Source organism: Bombina bombina, chromosome 1, assembly GCF_027579735.1.
Source record: "Bombina bombina isolate aBomBom1 chromosome 1, aBomBom1.pri, whole genome shotgun sequence".
Classification (NCBI taxonomy): Eukaryota; Metazoa; Chordata; class Amphibia; order Anura; family Bombinatoridae; genus Bombina; species Bombina bombina.
The window spans coordinates 1,176,233,610-1,176,251,647 of NC_069499.1; the positions used below are offsets into that span (position 1 = coordinate 1,176,233,610).

The 18,038-nt window shown below is 37.3% G+C and overlaps 1 protein-coding gene across 2 annotated transcripts in view; it reads left to right on the forward strand.

The window, feature by feature from the left end:
• The first annotated feature begins 16,656 nt into the window (after nucleotides 1-16,656).
• The window catches only part of GOSR2 (golgi SNAP receptor complex member 2), a 38,963-nt gene continuing 37,581 nt past the window's right edge, over nucleotides 16,657-18,038 (forward strand). For both annotated transcript variants that reach the window (XM_053699736.1, XM_053699737.1), the window contains exon 1: nucleotides 16,657-16,790. In XM_053699736.1, coding sequence (XP_053555711.1) covers nucleotides 16,762-16,790 — 29 coding nt within the window. In that variant the 5' untranslated portion in view covers nucleotides 16,657-16,761. The remainder of the gene's footprint in view (nucleotides 16,791-18,038) is intronic.

Sequence of the window (18,038 nt, forward strand, 5' to 3'; positions counted from 1 at the left end):
ACCAATGTTCCCAAATGCCAGCCCCTCTAATAAAAAAAAATCTATGCATCTCAACATTGTATTTCTTTGAATTTCAATAAAATTTAGGCCCTGTATTAAAGGATTACTGTAGTTTTATTCTTGGCATATATAACAATTATATAAATCGGGTTATAATGTTCAAAGAAATAATTTGCACCTACTTGCAGTTTCAAACGATCCTTCTAATATATATAAAATTTCATTTTAAAATCTTCTGACGTAGGCTAAGACAGCCCACAAATATGGGCTGTACAATCGTCCGTATATTCAACCAATAATATTCAGCTTTTATGAATCTAATTAAAACGTTTAGTCAGCATCTCGCGCATGCGCAATCTGATCCGAGCTATAAAAAGTTATTTCTTTCTTATGCCCACACAATAATAAGTTGCTCATTAATGTTAGGGAGATTCTATATGCGAACAGCACTCACCTTATTAGCGCAGATCCGTCACCCGCTCTATTTCAATACAGAGAAACACAAGGTGACGTATTCTCTGAGGTGTCAGAAGCTTGCGCAGGCGCATCACAGATAATGTCCTCCATATTGGTACCTGGGTTCTCGTGCAGGATAGGGCTAGGTGATCAGGTACCCACTGAGTGGGTTTGGAAATCAGGATTACTTTGTGAATCAATTGAGGGCAAACAATAAGTTATTACAAAGTATGTGACATTAATAAGTGTCTTATTTTTAAACGTTTTATCTATTTTCAAACTTTGTTTTTTGAGTTCAGTGTCCCTTTAAGCTATATGATATAATAGTCTGTATTAGGTTTTTCAAATATATATATATATTAACCCTTCTTAGGTTTTGCTATATAACTATATTTTAAGCCTGTTTTAGGCTATTTTAAATCTAGCTATATTAAGCCTGTATTAATTTGCGCTGTGGTATCTGTTGACATTATTTAAATATCCGATAATAATAATAAAAATAAGGCTTTAGTAATTCATCTATTAAGCCTATTAAGGCTATATTCTGTAACTATTTTAAGCCTGTATTAAGGCTCTATTAAATATAGCTTTATTTAGCCTGCATTTAGGCTATTCAAAATTCAAATTTTAGCCTGTTTAACTTTTCCTTCTTCCGAATAAGTCTTTTTGCTTACATTTTTTTTTTTTTACCTTTGTTGTCGCCCCATAAGTAAATCCTTTCCCCCTCTTTTGAGGTGGATCATAAACCCTCTCAGCACACTCCAGAACTGTCTCCCATACTTCAGTCTCTTTCAGCCCAGTATCAATGTCACTTTTGCCCTCAAGCGGCTTTGGAAGGCCTCACGCCCCTCTCCCGGGCGTCTCACTTAGGAGTATTGTTTAATCTGTTCTGTACTAACCAGCTTCTTTCTTAGTACTCCTCTAATCCTTTTACCTATTCTTTTCCTTGGAGGGATAGTCTAGTCGAAAGTGAATATTGGATTGGTTTTGGCTATACTATCTCTTTAATGTATTTTGTCTATCTCCTCCGATGCTGTGCTGAGAGTCCATGCGGACGCGTGCCTGACCAGTGACTAGCTCCGGTCGGTCATGCGAGCCGCTGCTCAGCGCAACACTGGTTTCTCATTGTGGTTTTATTTACTTTCCTAATTTTATTTTTCCTTTAAAAATGTATTTTCCTTGTGTATTTCTCTTTTCTATCCTCTTCCTTCTTCTAAGTAGTTTTTGCCATTGAAAGTTTGTATCAGCCATGGTCAACATATTAAATCATCCTTAAGCCCTTTTGAGAGGTATCCCTTAATTCCGATGAGACTTGTTCTAAACTCTGTAGCTCAATATCAGAGTCTCTTGTATCCTCACAATCGGTTTGGGAAGACCCTATATCTCCCAGTCTCACATAGAGGCATAACTCCAGCTCGAAGGCTGTTAGCCCCTTCCCCGGGCTTTTCACATAGGGGTGATAGAACCTCCTCCCCTGAGGTAAAATGGGGTTTAAAGAACCCTCCTTCCCCAGGGTTTTCAAAAGGGACATCAGAGTTTCGACTCTGATTTTTTTTTTTTTAAATTGTTCATTTTGTTTTGAAATTTCTTAATGTAAGTGCTTTAAAAATGCAAAATATGAAGCCTCCTGTCTTGCCATAAAATTCAGATTATTATAGCCTATGGTGAATAAATAATCTTGATTATTAAAGACAGGAGGTGAATATTTTCCCACCACTCTTTTCCCTCCCAATATATATTAATAAGATTTTGTTTTGTGGAAATTTTATCTAAATGATGTTATTGCTGTTGATTTTCCTTTACTGGGATTGTTGTTACTTTGCGTTTTTTCTCTTTTCAGTGACTCTGTGGATTTTATGTTCTCCCTTATCTACGGACCAAGTCATCTGTTGTTTCTCCGTTCCTGGGTATCGCTGTTCCATTTTGGCCTAGGATGGATATTTTGGAGTTTGTTTTCTTCATTACTGGTTCCGCTGTCTTATGATCAAATAAAAGAGGAATTGCTGGACTTGTTCATTACAGTTTATTAGGCTGCTGTGTGCTGATTGGTGCAGTCCTGTTACTATGCTATTATTATTTTTTTCTCTGTATGTTCTCTTTGCTGCTGTTTGGATTCAGTAAAGATTTGATGCAAAATATTCGCCTCCTGTCTTTAATTAAATCAAGATTATTTATTCAGCATAGGCTATAATAATCTGAATTTCACCTCACTAAACTTGGTGTTTCTAAACTGATTTTGCTGCTGACTAATAAGGGAAACCAAATGACTACAGGATGGAGTTCTGTGATAACTTTGGGGGGGGGGGGGGGGGGTTAATGATATTAAGCTGTTTTTCTAGAGCTGACAAATGTATGTGTGCTCCTAATAACTATTATAACACCTATAATATAGCCCAGAGCCATACAAACTACAGCCCAAGGGCCACATTCTATCTGCTAATGTTTTTTGTGTGTGGCCCTCAGACTCACTAAGCACAAAAAGACATAGGCAATTTATTGAAAAAGCAAGTCTAATCTTGTTAAAGCAAAACCAGGAACTGCCCAGTTCTGCCCCTCCCAACAAGCCAGACCAACTGTGCCCATAACACACAGACACACCACTGTGGCTCTGCTCACAAAACACCTATAGCTCACACCCAAAAGTCCCCTTCACCTCAAAGTCCCAGAAAGCCTCCAGATATTGTTGGGATCTATACTTGATTAGTACACACAGTTAAATTAAATGAATTTATAATAATTAGTTTCCTTTGTCCTTTTTACCTAAAAATGTAATTATAAACTAATTTTAATCAGAGGCATTATACACCATAAGTGTGGGTATAATGTAATGTGCCCCCCCCCCCCCGCTAGTCCTGCCATTAGTGACTAGATCTACATATAAAACAGTATGGCTGCCACTGATGTAGGGTAATGTTACTAATCCCTCTCTGCTGTTTCCAGTATATGTTTGTCTAACAGAGATCTGGTGTACTGTATATTATGTATAAAAACTGTTTAAAATAGCAGCCACAATAAGAGAAGAAAAAAAAAAGTGAATTCCCCTCATCACATTGCAGGAACGTGTTTAAGAATTTATGCAGATTTTTTTTACCTTGAGGACTGGGGTAATGAGGATTTAATGGCATCCTTTCTCTAACTGAGATTCCCATTGTCATGCACACGTATACACACGTTTACCTGTATATATAGAATTACCTCCTGGATATATTCATTCTCATTTAAGATTATTGGAACACATTAACTCCACAATGAGAACCCACTTGAAAATTAGGATTTTTTTTTATATGGTATCTTCTATTTACCCAAAACCCAGCTGGCCCTCTTGTAGCTCAGCTTCTGTGTCCTAGCCATGTGGAATCTTCACCCTGAGGGCTAGAGTTTGTTTGGGCAGGAAGTTTTTGTTTTGGTCCAATTCTAACAACAAACAGTGAGGAATATTCTACCTGACACCCAGTTACACAGTCAGATACACAGTCATCCCTAACGTGGAATGCTAGAAATGGTTTCTAAATGGCACCGTCTAAAGGAATCCTATCACAGATAAACATCATTATTCTTCATTTGAAACATATTTCAGAATCTTACTTTCACCTCTCTGGGTGGTAGGGGCCTCCTTTTGGGAAAGAGATTAATCTGGATTAGATTTTTAGAAGTGAATTCTGACATATATCACAGGCAAAATGAGGGCTTGTAATAGTTTTCTGACTTGGACAGTGATTTTAAACAAACATGCTTTTAATGGAGGGTTATATAGACTACTTGGTTTTATTGAGAAGTTAACTGGTTTATGAATAAACCTGCACATTTCCCTTAAAGGGAACTCTGTGTTGGTTATGGTTTAACAATGAAACAAAATAATATCTATCTATATAAAAATAAATACTGTGTTTCACCTCAGCTGACTTCAGAGTAAGTAAAGCTATTTTGAGTTATCATCTTAATCAATATGTTTAATCCCCACAAAAGCAGTTAAAGTCAGACCCAGATCTGCAATATACTACTGGTCCTAAACTAAACATGGCTGCAGAGCCAATCAGGGGCAGCATACGTGCCTAGCTCCTGATTATTGGCTGTGTTTGGCTAAGGATTGGCAAAGTATTGCATATAGGTATAGACAAGCAATAGTGCAAAAGGAAAATGCTGTAACACATAACACCATTTTCTTATTGCAGCTAAATGTCTCTTTAAAGGGACACTGAACCCAAATTTTTTCTTTCGTGATTCAGATAGAGCATGCAATTTTAAGCAACTTTCTAATTTACTCCTATTATCAATTTTTCTTCGTTCTCTTGGTATCTTTATTTGAAAAGCAAGAATGTAAGTTTAGATGCTGGTCCATTTTTAGTGAACAGCCTGGGTTGTTCTTGCTGATTGGTGGATAATTCACCCTACCAATAAACAAGTGCTGTCCATGGACTGAACCAAAAATTGTCTGGCTCCTTATCTTAAATGTCTTCTTTTTCAAATAAAGATAGCAAGAGAATGAAGAACAATTGCTAATAGGAGTAAATTAGAAAGTTGCTTAAAATTGCATGCTCTATCTGAATCATGAAAGAAAAAAGTTGGGTTCAGGGTCCCTTTAATAATGAAGCACATATGTTCTTCTTAAATTAGTCTTTATATATCAGAAATACAAGTAACTAAACTACTTGAATAAATATGTGGGTAAGTAAAATTCCACAGGAAAAAAAAAATGCAATGAGAAAGACTAAAACATTATCGGCCAGATTACGAGTTTTGCGTTAGAGGCTATGCGGTGCTAACAAGCAGTTTTCTCTCACCGCTCACTTACCTGCAGCGCTGGTATTACGGGTTTTTACAAATCCGGCGTTAAAAGCAAGAAGTGAGCGTTGAGCAAAATTTTGCTCCTTACCGCACTCCAATACCAGCGCTGCTTAAGCCAGCGGTGAGCTGGTCGAATGTGCTCGTGCATGATTTCCCCATAGGAATCAACAGGGAGAGCTGGCTGAGAAAAAGTCTAACACCTGCCAAAAAGCAGCGTAAAACTCAGTAACGCAGCCCCATTGATTCCTAAGGGGAAATAAAATTTATGCCTACACCTAACACCCTAACATGAACCCCGAGTCTAAACACCCCTCATCTTACACTTATTAACCCTAATCTGCCACCCCTGACATCACCGACACCTGCATTATATTTATTAACCCCTAATCTGCCACTCCGGACACAGCCGCCACCTACATTATTCTTATGAACCCCTAATCTGCTGCCCACAACATCCCCGACACCTACATTATATTTATTAACCCCTAATCTGCTGCCCCCAATGTCGCTGCAACCTACCTACACTTATTAACTCCTAATCTGCTGCCCCAACGTCGCTGCCACTATAATAAACATATTAACCCCTAAACCGCTGCACTTCCGCCTCCCAAACATTAGTTAAATACTATTAACCCCTAATCTGCTGTCCCTAACATCGCCGCCACCTACCTACATTTATTAACCCCTAATCTGCCACCCCCAGCGTCGCCGCCACTATACTAAATGTATTAACCGCTAAACCTAAGTCTAACCCTAACCCTAACACCCCCTAACTTAAATATAATTAAAATAAATCGAACTAAAAATTACTATCATTAACTAAATAATTCCTATTTAAAACTTAATACTTACCTGTAAAATAAACCCTAAGCTAGCTACAATATAACTAATAGCTACATTGTATCTAGCTTAGGTTTTATTTTTATTTTTAGAAAAATGTTGAAAGAAGAAATGGATATACCAGAGCACTCAAAAGGAGCTATTAAGAATAAATTCACAATGTGAGTTGATATGCAGGACTGGGGTATTATAAATAAAACATAACTTTTAATAATGTACTAGTAAAAAATTGTAAATAATAGTGATAAACATTCACTTCGTGTAGTGTATATAAAATCAATTAAAAAGTATGAATGCTGAAGTGCCAAGTATTGGCCATACAAAGTATGTTAAGTGGGTAATTCACAATCAGAAAGCACTATGGAGTGCTTAACAATAGCAACAAAACTAATCAAATAAGAAAAGGAAGGTACACTTCCACAAAATATACTGCTGAGTACAATGCTCAGCCGATGTTAGCTTCTATTAAAGTCACACACTCTGTATTGAAATACAAAATTAGGTTGAACTTATGAATCTATCAATGTATAAGCCTGTGAAATGAGTCAGAATAAAACCCAAATCACAGAGGAGAGGTGTAAGTGCGGTGACTAAAACGCTAACATGTATATGTTGCTATTGAACAATTATACCCACAAGAAAGGTGCGTGAAGTGGGTAAGTCTGGCAAGGATGTACCACAATATGCTCACGGATTGCACAAGAAACTAATCTAAAAAGAGGATTGACCTCACACAAAAATTATCTAGCTAGTGAAATACTGGAGCGATACTATGCCTTGTCAGAATCCCATGCTATATATAATATAGTGGCAAGAGGTGCTTGTGAACTTGGTAAAGTCAAATAAAGAAGCCAAAGGAAAAGGCTAGTTGGCTTAGAAGGGCTACTTCATAGTAAGCGTTAGACAGTACGGTCAAATTATCTCAAATTAACACACACACACTCAATCAGACTATCAGCATTCATTAAGAGCGCCTGATGCGCATTTCGCCACGTCCGTGGCTTTCTCAAAGGCTAACCCGTCCTGCCTCAACTCGAGCGGTTAAGTATCGCTCAGAGCCAATCACGGGTGAGTATTCGTACACACCCTCTGACGGCTGGCCAATCACTAGTCATCTACCCTATTGGGTAGAAGTTTGTCACATGACTTGTCATACTGATGCAGATGGGCGTGATTCATCACGCAAATTTCGTCACACTATACATCAGCATTAGCGGACATTATTTAGTAATAGAGATATGAATAAAACAGATACTATTACCATTGATTTGTATACATTAGTCACCATGTTACCATACCGATCAAATAGTATATCTTTGCTCCAAGTCTCGTCACCATTATTTCTGTTGGTATTTGGCAAATAAAGAAAATACCTGTACATAAATCAGAGTACTATCACTGGTATTTAGGTTCCGTCTATTGCACTCAACAATAACGGTAACGCGGCTCTGATAATGACATAGGGTAGTGCATCTCCTATTAGTATTGATACCAAATACAGAGTTGTCGTATATGGGTAAATTATCTGAAAAATACTATATATGTATTTAGGCTTCTGTCACTGGTGTTATGCCCTTAGATATTCTTTGATGAAGTCTGCTGATAACGTCATCTACTGATAAGAAATTATTATTTTAGTATACGATCCATATTTATGGTTTGGTGTTATATATAAACCAAAATAACTCCTATTCAGTCACAGCACTTCGCATGTCCATGGGTTTGTAGCAATCAAAATAATGTCCGCTAATGCTGATGTATAGTGTGACGAAATTTGCGTGATGAATCACGTCCATCTGCATCAGTATGACAAGTCATGTGACAAACTTCTACCCAATAGGGTAGATGACTAGTGATTGGCCAGCCGTCAGAGGGTGTGTACGAATACTCACCCGTGATTGGCTCTGAGCGATACTTAACCGCTCGAGTTGAGGCAGGACGGGTTAGCCTTTGAGAAATCCACGGACGTGGCGAAATGCGCATCAGGCGCTCTTAATGAATGCTGATAGTCTGATTGTGTGTGTGTGTTAATTTGAGATAATTTGACCGTACTGTCTAACGCTTACTATGAAGTAGCCCTTCTAAGCCAACTAGCCTTTTCCTTTGGCTTCTTTATTTGACTTTACCAAGGTCACAAGCACCTCTTGCCACTATATTATATATAGCATGGGATTCTGACAAGGCATAGTATCGCTCCAGTATTGCACTAGCTAGATAATTTTTGTGTGAGGTCAATCCTTTTTTTAGATTAGTTTCTTGTGCAATCCGTGAGCATATTGTGGTACATCCTTGCCAGACTTACCCACTTCACGCACCTTTCTTGTGGGTATAATTGTTCAATAGCAACATATACATGTTAGCGTTTTAGTCACCGCACTTACACCTCTCCTCTGTGATTTGGGTTTTATTCTGACTCATTCATCCGACGCGGAGCGGCTCCATCTTCAAGACATCCGACGCGGAGCATCCTCTTCAAACGAAGTCTTCTTACTGAATGACGGTTCCTTTAAGTGACGTCATCCAAGATGGCATCCCTTAGATTCCGATTGGCTGATAGAATTCTATCAGCCAATCGGAATTAAGGTAGAAAAAATCCTATTGGCTGATGCAATCAGCCAATAGGATTGAGCTTGCATTCTATTGGCTGTTCCAATCAGCCAATAGAATGCAAGCTCGATCCTGTTGGCTGATTGGATCAGCCAATAGGATTGAACTTCAATCCTATTGGCTAATTGCATCAGCCAATAGGATTTTTTCTACCTTAATTCCGATTGACTGATAGAATTTTATCAGCCGATCGGAATCTAAGGGACGCCATCTTGGATGACGTCACTTAAAGGAACCGTCATTCAGTAAGAAGACTTAGTTTGAAGAGGATGCTCCGCGTCGGATGTCTTGAAGATGTAGCCGCTCCGCGTCGGATAGATGAAGATAGAAGATGCCGTCTGGATGAAGACTTCTGCCTATCTGGAGGACCACTTCGCCCGGCTTGGATGAAGACTTCTCCCGGCTTCGTTGAGGACTTTGGCCCGGTTGGATGAAGACTTCTGCCGCTTCCTTGAGGATGGATGTCCGGTCTTCAGAACAGTAAGTCGATCTTCAGGGGGTTAGTGATAGGTTTTTTTAAAGGTGTATTGGGTGGGTTTTATTTTTTAGATTAGGGTTTGGGCCGCAAAAGAGCTAACTGCCCTTTTAAGGGCAATGCCCATCCAAATGCCCTTTTCAGGGTAATGGGGAGCTTAGGTTTTTTTTAGATAGTATTTTATTTGGGGGGTTGGGTGTGTGGGTGGTGGGTTTTACTGTTGGGGGGGTTGTTTGTATTTTTTTTTTTACAAGTAAAAGAGCTGATTACTTTGGGGCAATGCCCCGCAAAAGGCCCTTTTAAGGGCTATTCATAGTTTAGTTTAGGCTAGGTTTTTTTTATTTTGGGGGGGCTTTTTTATTTTGATAGGGCTATTAGATTAGGTGTAATTAGTTTAAATATCTTGTAATTTGTTTATTATTTTCTGTAATTTAGTGTTTGTTTTTTTTGTACTTTAATTTAATTTATCTAATTGTTGTTAATTTATTTAATTATAGTGTAGTGTTAGGTATTATTGTAACTTAGGTTAGATTTTATTTTACAGGTACTTTTGTATTTATTTTAGCTAGGTAGTTAGTAAATAGTTAATAACTATTTAATAACTATTGTACCTAGCTAAAATAAATACAAACTTGCCTGTAAAATAAAAATAAACCCTAAGCTAGCTACAATGTAACTATTAGTTATATTGTAGCTAGCTTAGGGTTTATTTTATAGGTAAGTATTTAGTTTTAAATAGGAATAATGTAGTTAATTATAGTAATTGTATTTAGATTTATTTAATTTATATTTAATTTAGGGGGTGCTAGGGTTAGACTTAGGTTTAGGGGTTAATACATTTAGTATAGTGGTGTCGACGTTGGGGGCGGCAGATTAGGGGTTAATAATATTTAATTAGTGTTTGCAAGGCGGGAGTGCGGTGGTTTAGGGGTTAATATGTTTATTATAGTTGCGGCGATGTCCGGAGCGGCAGATTAGGGGTTAAAAATGTTATTATAGTGTTTGCAATGCAGGAGGGCCTCGGTTTAGGGGTTAATAGGTAGTTTATGGGTGTTAGTGTACTTTTTAGCACTTTAGTTATGAGTTTTATGCTACGGCGTTGTACCATAAAACTCTTAACTACTGACTTTTAAATGCATTAGGACTCTTGACAGGGTAGGGTGTACCGCTCACTTTTTGGCCTCCCAGGACAGACTCATAATATCAGCGTTATGGAAGTCCCATACAAAAAAGAATATACAAACTTTACGTAAGTCGTTTTGCGGTAAGGCCAAAGAAGTGTGGGGTGCCCCTAAACCTGCAAGACTCGTAATAGCAGCGGTAGGGAAAAAGCAGCGTTAGGACCTGTTAACGCTGCTTTTTCAGCCTAACGCACAACTCATAATCTAGCCATTTGATTGACAAAGAACCTATAATTTTATATTCCAAACAATAAATTGAGTTAACTCAGTATATGGTAAGATTAACTCGAATAGGGAATAATTAGTACTTTGTAGGCAGCTGATAATCAGGTAGATGTCATCTGGGGTAAAGTAAATCTACTGGAAAAGAACAGAGATATTGTGCCCTCTTTATTTTCTCTTTTTGCTCCTAAACAACAGAGTTAAAATTAAGGCACTAATAGCATCACACTGTTTTGCTCCTAATACTTTGGGGGGGTCAGATATACATCACCCGGCAAACAAGGGGTTAATCTATCAATTCCTGTTTGGGACCCCACAAGCTAAGTATGTTACAGACACCTTGTGAGGTCTGATGAAGATGTCAGTGTTAGCGCCTGGAGGGGGCACTGAGGTCTGTCACTCAGGATAATCTCTCGCTTCACTTGTGCCCTGGGCTAGCACCGGTGTTCTGCTCTCTGTCTGAGACATGGCGTGACTGCCTTTCCCCCGCACCCAGTCCGCGGGCATGGGTGTTTAAATTGCTGTGGCACTTTATCCCATTTTTTTCAGTCACTACTTGCTAAATGCCCAAGTTTCACCTCTTAAAGGGACATTATTATTTTTTTGTTCTATCTCAAATAAGGCATTCTAAAAAATATTACAGAAACATCTTTTGGTAAAACTGATGATCTGGTAATGAGAAAAAAAAACAGTAACATTTTTTGTCTTTATGTTGTTTTTTGTGTCACTATCCATTACCAAAACTATGGGAGTTTTAGCAAGTGAGCTTAACCAGTGAGCCTGTATCACATGTAGCACAACTGCACAAATATGCACTTTCAAAATAGGCAGCTTTAGCTAAACCTATTGTTATGAAAAAATATACATCTAATACATTAAAAAGTGTCCTTTCATATGCATGATATCGTATTTAACGTCCCATTCAACTATACAAGCAATGATTGACAGGTAGTTGCAACTGCCACTCCTGATTGGTTTAGAAGTTGCAATATTTGATTTAAATCTCTATTATTCTAAAATAAAAAAATGGACTATGTAACTTTTGTATTAGGATTTCCCTTTCAGAGGTCAATCTTTCCTAGACTGGAACTGCACTAATGGCAGTAGCATATTTGAGGGTCCTGTCCTTTTATTTTTTCTAAATGTAATAACACAACCCCATGTGACCACATACATATAGTTATACGCTCCAGAAAGTGTTATCTCCTGGGAACATAAAACTTATTTGCTTATTCCTCATGCCCCCCTATCACATGGTTCTGGTCTTTCTAACAATCCTGATATAGACCAGATTTAAGTAGTTGACCTAGAAGTAAAGGGATCAGTATCTCAAAGCTAATTATGCTTAAAAGTATAGCTGATCAAGGAAAAGAAGCCTGTGTGGGCCCTTCCTGGTGACTGACCCCTTTAAATTCAATGAATAATTATCACCAGAGGTATGAGATACTAAGTGACACATCCCAAACTTCAATGGTATTTCCTCAAGATTAAATAATTGGTTTTGAAAGGCATCTGATTTTTCTCTATACACTTTTACCGTAGACTAATTCATTTTTCTTATGGGACAGATCAAGAGCTGATGGGTGGGATTGGCATTAAATATAACATCTCAAAATAAAATTAGATTATAACCACATATTTTGGTAAAACTTTACAGAGGATATTAGTTACTATTCATTCCCTTTAACTGTATATACTACTCAAATTTACAAAGTGATTCAAATTCACATACTTTATTACCAAATAAGAAGTGTGAAACTGCTTTTTTTTAAAAAAGGGCAAGATGTGGCCCACGGGTAATAGTTTGGGCAGCCCTGGGCTATGCAAATGCGTTAATCTATTAGACTGACAAATTAGACTGCTTAGTGGGACATTGGGACAGGAAATGTAAAAGGAAGCTACTTATAGATTAAAGGACAAGGAGGGGCAAATAGGCTGTCTGCCTGGTATAGCACATTGTTGTAGAAGCTACTTGTCTGTCTGCCTGGTATAGCACATTGTTGTAGAAGCTACTTGTAATCATTGGATGATATTTTTAAAAAACTGTTTAAACTCTAGCTGCTGTACATATTGACAATTATGGGTCCCTCATTAAGGAGATAAGTGAAAAGGTTATTTGGCACATACAATAGACGATTTGGTGTAGACGATTTGGTGGGACAACATGTAAACTATTTGAAAGTATTACTTATATATAAATGCAGTCTCCTAATCAGTAGTGGATCTACTCAACAGAGGGCCCTAGTCCAAAAAAATGTTTCCCCCCAAAGGTAACTCAAGCTGCTCTTTATAGTTACTTTGAGGATAGATAATAGATTGACTTGCATTTAGCGTTAGGATTCTACACAGGCCTATGTACAGGCTGGCTGCTATGGGCCTCCTCCAACACTCAGACCCTGGTGCCACAGCACCTGCTACAACAATGGTAGTTCCGCCCCTGCTCCTAATTGTGTGGGTAGAATATAGATGAAGAGGAAGAATATATAGGAACAGATAAAGAATGGGGAAGGCCTACAGGTGAAGAAATTAAACATATGAATGGGGAGATACAAATGTATAGGTAAAGATATAAAATGGATAATGGAAATAAAGGTGTAGAGGAGCAGGGTGAGACTGGAATGGGTGGTAAGAGAGAATAGATATACAAACAAGGAGGGTAGAACAGAAATGGAAAAAGGAGACATTAAACATTTAAGAGGTTGGTTGATAAAATGCTAATACTAGTACCAAATAGAATATATATAGAAACATGTTGAAATACTGCACAAGCCCTCCACCTAAATGATAAGGCCCTGGGCATCTTTCTACTAACAAAGAATCCCAAATAGCCCATATATATGCCATCAAGATGCGAAAAGTGTCCCTACAGACGGCTAGCTCTTACCATTATTCTGTAAACCAGGGGTCGCCATATTTAATTGAGACAGGATCTAGACTATGTAAGTAGCCATGTTTACCTTTTCTGTAGCTCATTACTTAAAGGGACACTGAACGCAAATGTTTTCTTTCGTGATTCAGATAAGGTATGCAATTTTAAGCAACTTTCTAATTTACTCCTATTATCAATTTTTTTTTCATTCTCTTACTATCTTTATTTGAAAAAGAAGGCACTTTTTGGTTTAGAACCCTGGACAGCACTTGGTGGGTGAATTTATCCACCAATCAGCAAGGACAACCCAGGTTGTTCACCAAAAATGGGCCGGCATCTAAACTTACATTCTTGCTTTTCAAATAAAGATACCAAGAGAATGAAGACAATTTGATAATAGGCGTAAATTAGAAAGTTGCTTAAAATTGCATGCTCTATCTGAATCACAAAAGAAAAAATTTGGGTTCAGTGTCCCTTTAATGAGTAGCTTTTTCTATCATAGTCTGACTTAAGGTCCCATAAAGCAGCCTCATTTGTCAGTAAAAGCATCCATGTAGTTATTGGAAAAATGTAGATTTTTGTGTCATTTACTTTATATAAAAAAACAAACAGATTGTCTTAATACCCACTCTACAAGAAAGAATAGGCAGGTAATTTAACATCAGCTTTTGACAACAGCTAGTCTACTTGTTTCAATGGCTTTAAAGAATGGCCCCTGATACTAGGCCACACTCATTAATCTGCGAGTAGTATTAGATATTTTAAACAGCCATATTCTACACAAATCATATTTTAATAGCTTTAAGAATATAGCTTGTTATACAGAAATATGATTTTTCTCATGATGGAACTGAAGGGGTGTCCAGAAAAAAAAAAAAAGAATGACCCTGAGGCACTCACAAGCCCAATGATCAGTAACTCTTTTATCCTATTTACAATACACAGTACTTCTTAAAACATTAGCTCTCTTATGTCCCCTTAGGCTGTTGTGACTACGCTCTCCCCTCCTCCTCATTGGTGTCCAAATTCGTACCCATCAGCTTACACTATGACATGTTAGTTTCCATCCTCCATCATGACACACCTGTCCAAAAATCCCACAGCCTCTGGCAGTGGGGGGGGGGGGGGAGAGTGACAAGGTATGATCTGTTTGTAGGGAATGGGGGGAGACACAGTCTGCTCTCTGTGTAATGGAGGGGATTACAAGGTCTGATATCACTCAGGGGGCTGAGTAACTTTCTGAACTCTATATAAATATAATCTATGCAGGTTGCTAGATGAATTGAATTTATGTTTGGAATAATTTGAAATTATATTTGAAATTATCCTTGTAATGGCAGGTAAGACACTCTGTAAATGTTTTAAAATTATTTTGTGTATGATCTCTAGTTTGATAGTGGTGACATGAGGCAACTATATATGATTTATCATACAAAACAGAATTATTAAATAAAGATGTAATTTGTAACATACCGTATTCAAATATATAGACAAAAAAAGGTCCATCATGGTAATGACATTTGTTTTTATGACTTACATGATGGGTAAAGCCTGATGTAACCTGATAAATATTCTCAGAGTACGGAGTCACTGCATCAAACATATATATCATGCACTGTAATTCCCCCATCTTCACTATCTTTTTTCCCTCAGCCTGGGGGGGTTCAACGGGGCAAAGTCCCCCTTATAAACCTCATTCCCCAATGTTCACTTGGGCTGGATGCCAGAGGATCGGTGGGCGCCCTCCTTGAACCCCCCAGGCAGAGGCAAAAGAAATAGTGTAGATGGGGGAATTACGGCACATCAGGCTTTACCCACAGCTGCTTAGGTAATGTCCGTTTTACCTGGGTAATCCTAGAATTACCCGGTTTTCTTACTTTACCTGTAACATATATATATATATATAATATCTAGCTGTGATGTGGATGCACTCTCACTAACCGTCTCCAGCTGCCAGGGTGTTATAAAGGTTGATAATAGCAGACAGTATAAAGCACTCACTGGACTTCAGTCGTCTCAAAGCAAACCAATCTTTATTGTTGTAATGTTTTCGGGATAAAACAATCCCTTCTTCTGATTTACAATGGGAGAGCGCTACATTTACTTAAATAGCGCGATCAGGCGCACTGTGATTAGACAGCGTGCACGCAAAGTGCTATTAAAAAAAAAAAAACCTAATCAGAAGATCATGGAAAGGAGAACAGGTAAGTGTAACTTTGGCAGCTAAAATCCTTTGATTTTGAAAGCTGTCGCTAAGACAATGTTATATAATTTTGCATTATGTGCAGAATTATATAACATTAATTTTAAGTCTACTGTCCCTTTAAAATTGCTTTTGAAGCTATTAGGAAGTGTATGCAATTGTCTATAAGGGACAGATTTCTCACTGGTAGCGCCCACATCTTTATTAAAGGGATAGTAGTCAAAATTAAACGTTTACAATTTAGATAGAACATGCTTTAACTTTCCAATTTACTTCTATTATCAAATATCGTTTGTTTTCTTGGTATCCATTGTTGAAATGCATACCTAGGTAAGCTCAGAGCAGCAATAAACTACTGGGAGCTAGCTGTTGATTGGTGGTACTGGCTACACATATATGCCTCCTCTCATTGGCTCACCTCATATTCAGCAAGCGCCCATTAGTGTGTTGCTACACTCGTCAACAAAGCATACCAAGGGGAATATATATATATATATATATATATATATATATATATATATATATATATATATATATATATATATATATATATATATATATATATATATATATATATATATATATAATAGATGAAACGGGATGAAATAGGAATTATAATAATCATCTTCACCATGATACCATCAATCGTCAAGATAATAGTAGCAACAAAATTATTTTTCCTCTTATTTTTATAAAAATAATAATAATAATAGACTAGAATCTAGTCTACCATATTTTAATAGCTTTTAGAATATAGCTTGTAGATTCATATTAAAAAAGCATCTAGCGCTGCCATGACAATTGCACTGAAGGTCCGTGATCTGCTTTATCTTTGCACCTACCACAAATTAAGTCCCAGTTCCAAGCCTACAAGTATAAATGTAATTATCGACAAATAAATAAAGTACCATCTTAATCAAGGTTAATTAATACCATCTAAAGAAAAGCAAAATTAAAATCAGGCATTGAGCAAGTCGCCCCAGTATTCGAGGACCTTGATGAAATCCGGAAGTGATGACGTGTACCGGGCTCACAGGGCAAAGTGAAACGAGTACGAGTGGTTGGTGATCGCAGATAGATGACTGGTCAATAACCAATCGCTGGTGTTGGTAGAGGCTGAAGCATGGAGGCACTTTATCACCAGTGCAACAAGTGAGTGATGGGCTTTTAGTAATAATAGCCAACACCACTTAACTACTACCCTGTGCGTAGTATCTACAGTTATATGGGTGAACGACTATTGTACTAGGTTCAGCATCTCTAAGAGACTCTGATTCAATATTGCTAAAACCAGAACTAGCACATTTGTCACTCTAGACGTATTACCTGTATTGTTAGAGTCGTTTGGCTACTTTAGTCATTGAACCTGGCAGTGTATTCAGCACCTTATTGCCCACCATCTTGTACAGTTTTTCTAGCTTTAGATGAATGAATGTATTGCTATTTACTAGTCAGCATCACTAGGACTGCAGCCGACAGGTGTAGGTGTGTAACCACTACTTCTTAGATTAGTATATAAGATTAGGTTTGGTACAAGACTATAATTGCTATGTGCAGTGTAAAGGTCTCATGTAATGTAATAAGAATCTGTAGAATTGTAGTGAATCTGTATTGATTTACCAAGATACAGCATTAAAGGGACAGTATACTATAAAAATGTTTTTTCCCTTAATGTGTTTCCAATTACTTTTTTTTTTACCAGCTGCAGAGTATAAAATGTTTGAGATTTGCTTTTTTAAGGTTTATTTGTGTATATGAATTAGCTGGTTTTGTGTTTTGAAGCCACAACCTAATAAAATGGGTTGAGCTTGTAGGTATAATCAGATCTCATTACTTTATCACATGGTGTACATATACCTGCTTCTTTATCTTATATCTGTCCATAAACCAATCACCAATTCATGGAGAGAACAATGGAAAATTAACATTTTATTACCTTATCTCTTCTATAACCCACAGGGAGTGTAATTTCTTCTACTGGCTGTATTAACACAACTTGGCCTTGAGGCCAAAAAAATCAGGATGGGTGGGGATACCACAGGCTAAATAAACAATTTCAAATGCCAATACAAGGGTAATGGGAATACTTGTAAACAATTTAATACACTCCAGCAGGTGAAGTGGATCATTGAGAGCAAATTAAAGGGTAGAAAGTTTTTGAGTAAACTGTCCCTTTAACTTTTCTAGGGCTAGATTAACATCACTATCTAATGTTAGTCAGCTACTTTATAACTCCAATAAGCATATTTAACATTACTATAAGTATAACAAGCAAACAAAGCACTTGGATTCTCCAACAGCATTGATTTTTAGAATTAAATTAAAGGGAAATTAAGTCCTTTTTTTTTTTTTTCTTTCTTTAATGATATGTAAACAAATTTTAATTTTCTTTATTTTCAT